The sequence below is a fragment of the Hipposideros armiger genome, unplaced genomic scaffold, assembly GCF_001890085.2.
Source record: "Hipposideros armiger isolate ML-2016 unplaced genomic scaffold, ASM189008v1 scaffold_193, whole genome shotgun sequence".
NCBI lineage: Eukaryota > Metazoa > Chordata > Mammalia > Chiroptera > Hipposideridae > Hipposideros > Hipposideros armiger.
This window is the reverse complement of record NW_017731543.1, coordinates 741636-754032: the sequence shown is the minus strand read 5'-3', so window position 1 is coordinate 754032 and position 12397 is coordinate 741636. Positions and strand designations below refer to the sequence as shown.

The window sequence follows — 12397 nt, the reverse complement described above, 5'->3', positions numbered from 1 at the left end:
AAGCTTACCTGAGAATAGTATCTAGCAGCCCTTCATTCTACATGTTAATATGCTTTATTTTCAGTCTCTCACAGGGGGTGAGATTGATATTTAAATCCTACTAGTGATATGGCAGCAGTCGTTAAATCAGCCCATAAAAACAACAACAAATATAATAAAAATGCTTTCAGTCCCTTGAAAGAAAAGGCTATGCTGAGGTACCACAGTGTGAAAACACCAGTTGTCACAGGACACCAGGGAGCTTACCTGAGTATTAAGCTGAAGACAATCATGAGTTTTCTGATCATAATTGATTAAAATGTATTCTTCAGGTGATAGTTTGCAAAATGATGCCTATTTCTTGAAAGCTTGGCAGCCGTCCATTTTGCCCTTTTCAGAGGCATTTTGCCCTTTTGTAACTGTTCAGACATGGGTGGCTCGTGGGCACCCTGCTGTCTTCATGGTCAGAAGCTGTTGTGTCCCGAGGGCTGCCTCCTGCTCGTCTCCTTGAGCCCATTGAGGCCATGTCAGGAGGCCATGTCACAGAGCTGAGAGACACAGGACTGGGGGACTTCCTTCTGTCACCCGGGAGGAGGGCAGGTGGTGATGAAAGACAGACTTTCTTTTTTTTTTTTTGCTTATAGAAAAGAATCAAAGAATTGAATAGATGAGGCTAGAGTCCTCATAATCACTTATGTCTTTAAATTCAATGTTTCTTCCTTAAATCATATTAAATTGAACCATTTGAAATTGCCACTTCTGTGTGCCAAGACTGGTCAAACATCAACCATTTGATATATTTGAGTCCAATACATCCATTAATAATTGAAGTATTCTTATTTTTCTTTTATAAAAGCGGCACTTGTTTTTTCTCAGAACACGTCAGGTGGCTCTATCTTGGTCCACCCCTCGCCCGAGCCCACAGTCGAGGCTCTGCTGATCCACATGGGCCAGTGACAAGGGACAAGCGACTCACTTCCCTCCTCTCAGCAGATGGCCTGGTCTTTATTTAGGAGCCTCACAATCTACAGCAACCATAATGGAAAAGCCAACCCCACTGAACATAGTGTGAGGTCTAGTGCAGCCATTCCGTGGGGTGGAAGTGAAGAAACCACGTGATGTTGGCGTGAACTCACACGGAGGAGCACCTCCCCTGAGAAGGGGAGCGATAGCATCTCCAGCCCTGTTGGGACAGATGCTCTCTGTGTGGGTCGTTGCATCTCTTTGGAAAGCCATGTGACCTCTGACATGCAGCCATTACAACCCCAGCCCCAGCCCAGGTGCGTTGGAGCGAAAGCACAGCCCATGGCACAAATGACAAGGTGTTGAGTCACATGGAACCCCCAGCTGGACTTTTGCACCTGAGACTAGTCTGTGCCGAACATGAAATGTGAAAAGCATATTGTTTTCAGGAGAGGTTAGCGTCCACTCACTCTAGAGCTGAACACTTGGGCTGAACAACGGAGCAACAGTTCTTAATTAAATGTGTTCCAGCAGCTCAGGAATTAGAAATGATTGTTCTATTTATCTTCCCTTTACATGGAATGATGCTAGGTTTGGAAAGACAAAAGAAGCATCATTAAACATATCTGTATGCTATGCTACTAGAGAGTAGGGATATTTATGTCTGCATATTTTACCAAACTCTCTATGACTGGACACTGCAATAGTGATGACCACTTTTCTGTGCCTGAGTCATACCAACATCTTTTCTTTTTCTTTTTTTTAAATTTTTAGTGGTGCCGTGGAGGGCAGTGTGTGAAATACGGTGACGAAGGCCCCAAGCCCACCCATGGCCATTGGTCAGACTGGTCTCCCTGGTCACCGTGCTCCAGGACGTGTGGAGGAGGGGTGTCCCACAGAGACCGCCTCTGCACTAATCCCAAGTAAGCGCGTCTCCGCTTCCCTCCTCCCAAGTGGGCAGATGACACCCATCTAGCCTTCCAGACGAGTCCTGCACCTAAACTCGGTCACACTCATTCAGTGCTTCCCATATGATTGTAGGCAACGCTAAGCAGGAAAGCCATTTCTCATAAGCATTTCTTAAACAATGGTATCTGTTTGATATAATTTAAGATGCTTATACCTACCTGGCTATAGCAAGAAATAACAAACCCAACAGTGATATTCCAGAATTGGATGCTGACTGTATTTACTTGAAATGCCAAGATTCAGAAAGAAAGACAGAGAGAGAGAGAGAGGGAGAGAGAGAGAGAGAGAGAGAGAGAGAGAGACTAAAAGAGAAAGGAAGGAAGGAAGGAAGGAAGGAAGGAAGGAANCCTGGCTATAGCAAGAAATAACAAACCCAACAGTGATATTCCAGAATTGGATGCTGACTGTATTTACTTGAAATGCCAAGATTCAGAAAGAAAGAGGGAGAGAGAGGGAGAGAGGGAGAGAGGGAGAGAGGGAGAGAGGGAGAGAGGAAGGAAGGAAGGAAGGAAGGAAGGAAGGAAGGAAGGAAGGAAGGGGGAAAGGATCGAGGACATAAATGAATAAGAATCAATAAAAGCAATTCTGTCATGTGGACAAACCAAAATTTTGGTTTTTCATCAAATACCTTTACCTGTACAAGTGTTTTCCTTGTAGCTTCCTGTGAGAAGACTCTGGGAGTGCTAAAAACAGTTCCTGGTGCCGTGGCGCGAATGGATTCTAAATCTTTCTTCTACTCCTAGATTTGTTTAATGTATAAGTCATGCTGCCATTTGTTTAGTCCTGTATTTAACCTGTGGGAGCCAGTAGATTCCCTGAATTACCAGAATGCTCTCTCCTGGGGTGTCCACATGAATTTTAGGGGGTGAGCATGGGACATTTGCTGTCACTGCCAACCAGTGGAGGTGACTGGTTCTTCTGACCCGTCTGGTATCCTGGCCTTGTCACAGGAAGCTGGTAATGGAAAGAAGCAAAGTAATCGAATTTCCTTCTCAGCTAAGCTGTCTATCCACTATACAATTCTGGGAGACCCACCACCCCGCATGAGCCAAACCCCCTTTATGGAATTCTGAGATCAGTGACGCTTACTCTGTCTTCTGCAGGGGGATGCTGGGAGGCGGCCATGAACAAATGCACAGAAACCCACTTTCCACATCCCAACCACTCCTACCAGTGTTGTAAATAATACACTCAATAGAAAAGGAAACCACTGCCCATGTCATGAATATGTAAGGAAGTTCCAGTGTCCACTTAGAAACGCACATTTCTCATTTGGTCCCTCTAAGTAATTTAACATTATCCGCCCCATATCTTCAATAAGCCTCATGGTAAGGAAAGGGTGATGCGCTGTTAAAATAGAAGGTTTCTAACAGCAAAATATACATTCCAGACCGTCGCATGGAGGGAAGTTTTGTGAGGGCTCCGCTCGCACTCTGAAGCTTTGCAACAGGCAGAAATGTGCCCATGATAGTGTCGACTTCCGCGCCCTGCAGTGTGCGGAATACAATAGCAAGCGGTTCCGAGGGTGGCACTACAAGTGGAAGCCTTACACTCAAGTGGAAGGTAAATCCCAAACCCCACTTTCTAGCGATAGCCTCGTACTTTATTATCTTTCCTCTAAACAGTTACGTGACCGATGGTTTGTTCAGGTAGACCAGATACCGCAATATGAGGTCCATGTCATAGATACTTCCTGGGGAGTTGGTTTAATACTGCCTGCACCACGGCCACTGGCATCTTATTTTGACCAGTTGTGTGGTCAGAAATTAGCAAGCCAGATAGAGAACATGGACATAATACCTTGAAATCTTCAAAGAAGTGATAAAAAATTCAAAGTACATGTTTTTATTAATAATGGATCAATGTTTATTTTTTAATTACAAATCACAGTAGTTGATGGTGATATTGCTATAATCATCATCACCCATTGAACACTTAAAATTGCCAAAGAATGAAAGAAAAACTTTGGTATCTTCTGGAAAAATCAGATCATTTTTAAGTATACGATATTAGAAGATCTTGACGTCAAACTATAAACCCAGACTTTTATTTGTACCATATGTAAAATTTTATTTTCCAGTTAGAGATAAATATATATTATTCTTATGATTGTAGTAACTTGAACTTGGTAGCTGAAGTGGCAAAATTTAACAATAAATTCAAAGAACACCTAATCATCTCTATTGTTTGAAACTGGGAATATTGTCCAAGCAACATTAGGGATATACATAAATTGGACTTTCTCATCTGCCATGTACTTTCACTATCCCAATATATATTTTATTTTCATGATGAGAGGTCTATAGAATTAGTAAATTCTGAGAGAAAATTGTAATCAGTTTTATACAGAGCATTTTGGGTTGTGCTTTAGCTCTTAATCTCAGTAAAAATTGAGAATTAAATAAGCAGGAGAAAAAAATAGAAAGAACTTCAAAATTGGGGTAAAAAATATGTGTGCTATGCCTGACTTTGCTAGTCTTCAGTAAATAAATTCATTAATTATGGAAGCACATGCTAAGTTTGATTCTTAGAATTATTCAGTTGGGTCTCTTATCTTGCACAATAAAGAAAACACTTGTAGATGAGTCTTGGATCTGTGAAAGCTCCTAAGGCAGAGAAAAATTTTATCAGTTGTCCCCTTCTTACAAAGAAGAGGAAAAAAGGGGGGAAAGAAGTTTCCTACATAAGTCCATATTAACTGGATGAATCACAAACCCTCAAAATGTATTATCGAGAGAGGAAGTGAACTTTATCTGCTAATTTTAAGCTTATAATGATACCCATGTTCTCTGTGTATCTGTGTTTTTTGACAACCCTTTATATTTGTAGAAAATATTGTTCTCTGGAGATTTCATCTAATTAAAAGTGATTTCTTTTATCAATTTAAAAATGTTATGTATTTCTTTAACTGTATTTGCTAGTAAAAATTTAGTAATTATTTTAATTATTGTATTATCTTTAATTTGTAAGAATTTTGCATATTGTAATAAAATGGTAGTGATTTTGCATTTCTACAAGATAATAATTATACTAGTAGAATAGTGAACAATCATGCTATAGTTTAAGTCAACAAATGTTTATTGAATGCCTACTATGTGCCAACAACAGTGTAAAGAGTAAAGGCCAGTAAAGGACAGAGGAGAGTAAAAATTAATAGTGAAGCTGAAAAACTAATAACTTAAAGGGGAAAAACACAGACTTAATGAAGCAACCATACAGAAATGTCTTTGCACTGTATTATTGTGTGGGAGTTATTTTATGGGCAAGAAAGAAAAAAAAGTCTATAACATTTAGAGTAAAAATGATCAGAGCTTAAGTATCTTTCTTATTTGTGTTTGTGTGTGTATTTTTTTTTAAGATCAGGACTTATGCAAACTCTACTGTATCGCAGAAGGATTTGATTTCTTCTTTTCTTTGTCAAATAAAGTCAAAGATGGGACTCCATGCTCGGAGGATAGCCGTAATGTTTGTATAGATGGGATATGTGAGGTAATAATGATCGTTCATTCATTCGCCAAACGTCTCCAGACAGTCCACTTTGTGCCAGGCACCCTGTAAGGGGCTAGAGGGACCAGACATTTAAAACAAGCCCTTTCCCTCCATGTCACAGCCCAGTGGGGGGAAGCCAGGGGAACACATACTGAGACACACCGTGGTTTGTTGCAACGGAGGTGTGTACAGAGCATGGGGGGAAGGGAAGAGCTGATTCTCTCTGAGATGTGGATCTGGGATATTTGCAGGGCTTCTTGGAGAAGGGAGCTTCTGAGCTAGATCTGAAAGGGTGAGCTGGAAGAGGGGTGTCGAGGAGACAGCGGAACAGAGTGGTGTAAGAAAGCATGGTTTTGTAGGAACCGATTCAGTCTTCAGAGTACCCGAAAGGCAGGCAGGAGCTGGGGGTTGCTGAGGGACGTGAATTGGGCCATCTCCTGCCTGGATGAGGAGTTTGCATCCTGTATCCCTGTAGATAGAACAGGCACTGAGATTGGGAGCACGAGGAGTGGCAGCGTCAGACAGCAGTAGCTGGGAGGTGGCATGAAGAGTAGAGAAAGGCAGGGACAGCTCAGAGCTCAGAGGCCACTTTGCTGCCATTATAGGGGTCTCTGAAAGGTCTGCAGCCTCAGCTTTTCTTGGAGGTCTAAGTGACGGCTGGGGAAGACTTAGTGGCTAAGGGAGCATAATGCTTAGAACTCGTCACCATGTGCTGAAATAAGATGTGGAAAGACTCTCATTATAAACAAAGTGAAGGTGTGACCAGATCAAACACACCACATGTAACTAATGGGTTTTCAGTGCAATTACTCATTATTCTTTTTCACTGGAGTCCAAAAGCCTCGGTCCTACTTCGTGTTTTCTCTAAATTGTATGACCGTGGAACCAGTGGGCCCGTCCACTGAGACCCTCAGTGTAATCCTTTTCAATGCATAAAGCTTAGGCTGGATGATTCTTTTAAGATCTCTGTCAGCTTTAAAATGCTCAACTCTCTACCCGTTTTTGTCTAATTATTAGCTGATTTATTAAATGTTTCATTACTTTCAGCTATTCTTGATGATACAGTGTTGCAATCTTTTATTTGTAATACTGAAATCCAAAAAGCTATGAAATGGGAAGTTGGCTTAGCTGCAAAATATAAGCTGACCTGAATTTGTTCAGTGGCAAAAACAAACAAACAAAAAACTGACCTGAACTGATAAGAGACTATTTGTCAGTTTTATTTTCCCTGTTAGTGTAAAGAGGTAGGCATTTTGTTATAGAAACATCATTTCTATCTTAGACCCAGCTGGGGCTTTCACATTATATGTATAATATGTTCATTAGCTCCCTAAAATCCAAAAATCTCTGAAATGCATCTGGCCCCAAGGATTAGAAGACAGGAGTTGTGGACTAAAGTTTTTTCATTTCTGAATAGTTCTTTTTTTATTTGTTTGTTTTTGGTTTGGGTTTTTTTTTTTACATCTATAGAGTATACTTTTTGAGAGGAAATGTAAAACTAGGCAGCATTGTAGAAATTCTAAGGAGCTCCTAAAATTCTAAGACAGTGACCACATAAGCGCTTTACATAATTTACTGCCGGGAATAGTTTCCACGTGGTGTGTGTTATTTCTGTGCCTTTGAACAAGGGGATTCAAAAGACCATGGCATATTCCAGTGGCCCCTCTTGAGGACACATTGCTTGTCATTTGTACTAACTGCTTTACATCACTCCAAAACTGACCCACGTCTCCAACATGACAACCTGATAGATTTAACTGAGGGCTCAGGATAGGACAGCCATGTAGCTATACTGGAGAGTTCAGGTTATGTCTGACATTCGAAGGTTTCCTACTCTGGCTCTGAAGAGTAGAACTGCAGTCTTGCTGTGCACATACTGGGTATCCAATAAAGATTTGTTAACTCCCCTGTGAGATTGTCAACTGTAGGGGAGGAGGTTTCCTGCTTGAGGTTTGTGATTTGGCTCTATTGTCTTTTGTTTCATGAATGACATGTGACCTCATGGGTCCTCCAGAGAGTTGGGTGTGACAATATACTTGGGTCCGATGCCGTTGAAGACTCTTGTGGCGTGTGCAAGGGGAACAACTCAGACTGCATGACACACAAAGGCCTCTATGCCAAGGACCACCGCACCAACCGTGAGTACTGGGTAGCGTCTGCAGGGGCTGAGCGAAGAGGAACAAAAAGGGACCAGCTCGGTGGGAAGGACTTGGCCTGTGATGAAAACAGCAGGTGTTAACAGGCCCCACAAGTCTGACACCTGCCTCTTTTCCTGCCTGCTTCTGCAGCCTTTTGTTTGGATTGGCAATGGTTGCTAGGTTATTTGAATTAGAATGTGTAGTGAAAATTACAAATGCTCTTCTCCAATTTTTTTTTAAAAAAGAAGTCATTTATAGTACATCATTGCCAAAACAGATCTCCTCTGTGAAACGTAGATTCTGCCTTTTGTGGAGGTGGGGAACAGAGATGCTGAGGAGTTGGCCTTAGCGTTACTGAATGAAATGCTCCCTTCTCCCCCATCCGTGTGCTGTAATCTAGAGTATTATCACATGGTCACCATTCCTGCTGGAGCCAGGAGTATTCGCATCTATGAAACGAACGTATCTACCTCCTACATCGCTGTACGCAATGCCCTCAAAACGTACTACCTGAACGGACACTGGACCGTGGACTGGCCCGGACGCTACAAGTTCTCAGGCACTGCCTTCGACTACCGGCGGTCCTCCAGGGAGCCGGAGAGCTTGACCTCCGTGGGGCCAACCAACGAGACGCTGGTCGTGGAGGTACCTCCAGCTTCGTGGTTTCTGGGGCTTCTGGCGTTTCTGTAGGTTCAAGGCTATGGGTGTAATTGTACGTATGCAGAAGGACGTTTACAATTAGATGATGTATCAGAAACAAGACTGATCATACATGGGCTGAACGGGGCAGTGGACTTGTTCTCATCGTCTTTCGTTTCTCCGTGCATGGCTGAGTTTGTGCTACGCACACCCTGCAGTTCCCACGCCAGGGTCTGTACCAGTCAGTGTTCACAAGTGCCCGCCTCACTCCTGTGAGCTGTATGGCGGTGAGAGGCAGCCACGAGGGGCCCTGTCTCATCCACCAAGTCTTGGAAAACAGGAGCAAGATGAGAAGCAGATCCAGCCCCGAAGCCCCAGCTGAGCCCTCACACCAGCCCCAGGGCCCAGCAGGGGCGCCTGACCTTCTGTCACCAGCTCCTGCGGCACAGCCAGGCAGCGTAACTGGTCCCCGTGGGCAGCTGGCAGCAGCAGGCGATGGGCGTGCTAACTCCCCACCTTTCCATTAAAGAAAAGTACTTGGCTCGAAAGCTGCCCATAGGCCCACAGCTCGGCGTGCAGACGTGGCCCACCCAGATGCCCCACCTGCTCGCTGAGCCTGGCAGCTGCCGCACTGCCACATGTCCCACCACCATCTCCCCTCCTGACCCTGAGCTGTTTCCTTCACCCTGTTAGAAACGTACTCAGCTGCATTCTTGCCTTGATTGTTTCTCTCCCGCCATCCCAGGTGTTCAGCTTTAATAGTCATGGAGAGAGGTCGGTCAGGGCTGCAAACGAGCTCACCTTCTAAGGAGCCATTCCTGTCACAGGGCTCAGGGTGTCAGGAGGGACAGCATCGCGGTGGCCTCGAAACGCAGCCACCTCTCCAGGGCTCCAGCCTGCCCTACACCGAGTGAGACCTGAGCTGTGTGGTCAGGGAGTCAGGAGAGGACCTGTGCCTTTATCCACAGGAACAGCACAGCAAGGACCAATAAAGGCCCCAGGGCTCAGACAGGGGACACCTGTCAGCAGGCTACTGGTGAGGTTTCCCAAAAAAAAAAAAAAAAAAGAAAAAAAAAGAAAAGAAAAGAAAAGAAAAGCCTTCTCACTGAGCTGGGGGATCTGTCTGATTCATGCCTGAGGAAGGAAAGGGTAACTGGTCCATGTGATCAGGTTTCAAGCTAGGAGGTGAAGAGTCTGAATGCAATTTAATGCGCAAATCTGTGGCTCACAGAAATGCTCGGCCTGAACCACCATCTTTACTAGTAAGATATTTCTCCCCTGGAACTGCCGGGCGCATGCCATGAAGCAAAAGGCCTCTGCACCAGGCACAGTGGGAAGAACTCACTTAGCGTTGAAGGTGGCATGGGTGGCATCCCCTTCAGTGACTGCGGGATTTGGAACTCTAGGAAGTGGGAGGGTGCTTTTCAGGTATTGCTTTCTGATTGGCTCATGTGGATTTGTGGGGGATCGCAAAGAAACAGCAGCAAGGGAATTAATCAATCAATTGTGTTAGGTTACAAGGGCGCCTGAAGCCTTGTGTGGACAAAACACTAACGGTAAGGCAGACAGGTCGCACGGATGTCTGGACAGTTTCTAGATGTGCTTGAGCCTAACGTGGAGTTTATTCCTATTCAGAAAGTTCATGAAAATTTTGGAGGACCGACAGTGTTTAATCATTGTAACCAACTCTTTATTGACACGATTATCATTTCAAGTAGTTTAAATCAGTGTATATTTACTGGCTCCACTTTAATAGCCATGTTTTTCCCCTTTCTTATGTTGTAGCTTCTGTTTCAGGGAAGAAACCCGGGCGTGGAGTGGGAATACTCAGTGTCTCGGCTGGGGGCTGAGAGGCAGCCCGGAGCCCGGCCCAGCTACACGTGGGCCATCGTCCGCTCTGAGTGCTCCGAATCCTGCGGAGGGGGTAGGTCACGTGTCACGTCTCCCCTTGTGGTGGGCGCAGAGGTGCTTAGCCCCCTGTGTCTCTGAAGTGAACAACGAAAAACCAACATAATTGTTACTGTACATGCAAAGGACTGAGTGACTTTTTAGCACTGTAACTAACTGAAAAGAGGCCCACATACACATCTCGACCCAGGAATTCAATCCAGCGACTCTTCCTTAAATGTGTGAGGCATTAATAATTACACTGAGTTCTGAGACTATGAAGAAAAATGGTACATACTGGCCCTGTTTTCAAAATCATACGCAACCTAGAGAGAGGAGTTACCATACACACATACGTAACAAGTCAAGATTGTAAACTGTGTCACGTCCAAAGGTCTGTGGGAACTCGGAGAGGCCTCCAGGACTGTGACACACACAGAGTGACGGTTTAGCTGCTCCTTGGACGTTTGTCTGTCTGTCTTCGAGCTACAGAACGCAGATAGCTACGAGTAGCAACTGTGCTTTTCCATTCATATTACTCACCTAATTGGGTAAAATCTCTACATCTTTTTCACAAGAACTGCTTAGAAATAGTTCTTTGCCATTTGTTTGCTAGAATGTCCAGAATCTTAGGGTAAGTGTACATTTTCCTTCTTTTGGACTTTACCTCAAGGATCTAGCTTGTCCTGGGTCCCAGAGGTCACCTTGAAATGATTCTGGCTCTTTCTTCCTGCCTTGGGTCACCTTTCAGCTGAGTCAACAAAAACGCCCTTTGTGTCTTTACCCAAGACCCTCATCAGCTCCAGAAGGATTACCCATCCTTTTGCCCTGTGTGATGTCCAGCCCCGCCCATTTCTTCAAGCGTGCTCATTGGTCAGTGTCAAAGGAGGAACCCAGCTCTTCCCAAGGAGCAGGACTTGTGTCTTGTCCGCGGTCTCCCCAGTTCCCACAAACCTCCCGTCATTGGGGGCGTGGGGTTCAGGTGTCCGTCCTGGGCCAGCCCCTCTCACTGCCATCTCGTGGTTTTCTCCAGCTCTTCCCAGCATCCTCCTGCTGTGGGTGAGTGAGCACAAGTGGGTTTCCAGTCCTGCTGCCTGCTCCTCTAGTAAGCAAAGCCGGTGACATGCGGTGACATGAGCAGCACCTCCGTCTGCCATTTCGACAGTTCAGTGCTGTCATGGAAATGAGTCTGGCCAGTTTCCTGGTAAGCAGGTCAGATGCATGAGTATGTCACAGCCCCCCATAAATGACCATTGTCACCACCCTCCCAGCTCTGGCACCCATCAGGGTGCCATATGCTTGGGGTGGTCACGCCAGGCGAAACTGTCACTTCAGCACAGTGTGGGATCTTAGAACCTGAGCAGCTCCAGGAGCTCCCCCATCTGGTTGCCCGGAGTCATCTTCCCACTTCCTATTTCAGGGTTCAGCAGCGCTGACGCACCGTACACCCATAACAAGCCTGGCGCTCCTGGTAGAAATGGCACAGGTTTCTCGTGGGACCGCATGCATCGGTTTATGGAATATTTTCCAGTTTTCCATCTAGTTTTGCTTAAATGACTGGTTTCTTATTCTTTATACAAGCAGGATAATGCCTTGGGCAGCAGCTGGGATTCATTCTGTAGCTAGAGTTATTGAAAACGGAGATTCTTTGATACAATCCTCATCTTTAAGAATGAATACTCCTCTTCCCCATACTTTGGCAAAATGCGGAGATCTTTAAAACGATTTCCAAAGAACTTGCCAGAGCTGGTTTCCATAAAAAGATAAAGGTAGGGCCCGGTCACATTGATCATGACGCTCACCACCTCCCATGGCAGGATTCCGCTCTGGGCTTACCCTTTAAAGGGTGTTCTTCCCGCCTTTCTTCCTTTAGCCTTTGAACTGTATACTCTTGTCTCTTATCTAGTAATATGGATCATTTTAGAAAATTGGCCAGCTTGATTCTGGCATCCTCACAGACTATGTGATATTTCTTTCTGACAAATAGTCAAGTGATTGTAAGCAGTGCTGAGAAGTTGCTTCGCAGATGTGACCTTCATGTCTAAACATTCAGCTGAATGGCTGAGCAGATCCCATTCCACCACAGGAAACTCATCTGAACACACAGTTTCTACCACCTCTTGTAAAAACACAGCCTACAAACCCTGAGTACCACTGGACAGATGGCTCTGCATATATATATATATATATACATATATATATATATATATATATATATATATATATAAAATTTTCTCATAATAGTCAGATATTTGAAAACCGGTAAAGGAAGAAACATTTAAATTCACTTCTATGTCCACTATTGTTTATGTGGGCTGGAAAATGAATGTTAA

At 44.4% G+C, this 12397-nt stretch overlaps 1 protein-coding gene across 3 annotated transcripts in view; it reads left to right on the top strand.

Moving 5' to 3' along the window:
* The window catches only part of ADAMTS16 (ADAM metallopeptidase with thrombospondin type 1 motif 16), a 91775-nt gene that overhangs the window by 34728 nt on the left and 44650 nt on the right, over positions 1-12397 (top strand). For all 3 annotated transcript variants that reach the window (XM_019653052.1, XM_019653054.1, XM_019653055.1), the window contains exons 10-15: positions 1717-1865; positions 3302-3474; positions 5270-5400; positions 7415-7538; positions 7939-8183; positions 9963-10101. In XM_019653052.1, coding sequence (XP_019508597.1) covers positions 1717-1865; positions 3302-3474; positions 5270-5400; positions 7415-7538; positions 7939-8183; positions 9963-10101 — 961 coding nt within the window. The remainder of the gene's footprint in view (positions 1-1716; positions 1866-3301; positions 3475-5269; positions 5401-7414; positions 7539-7938; positions 8184-9962; positions 10102-12397) is intronic.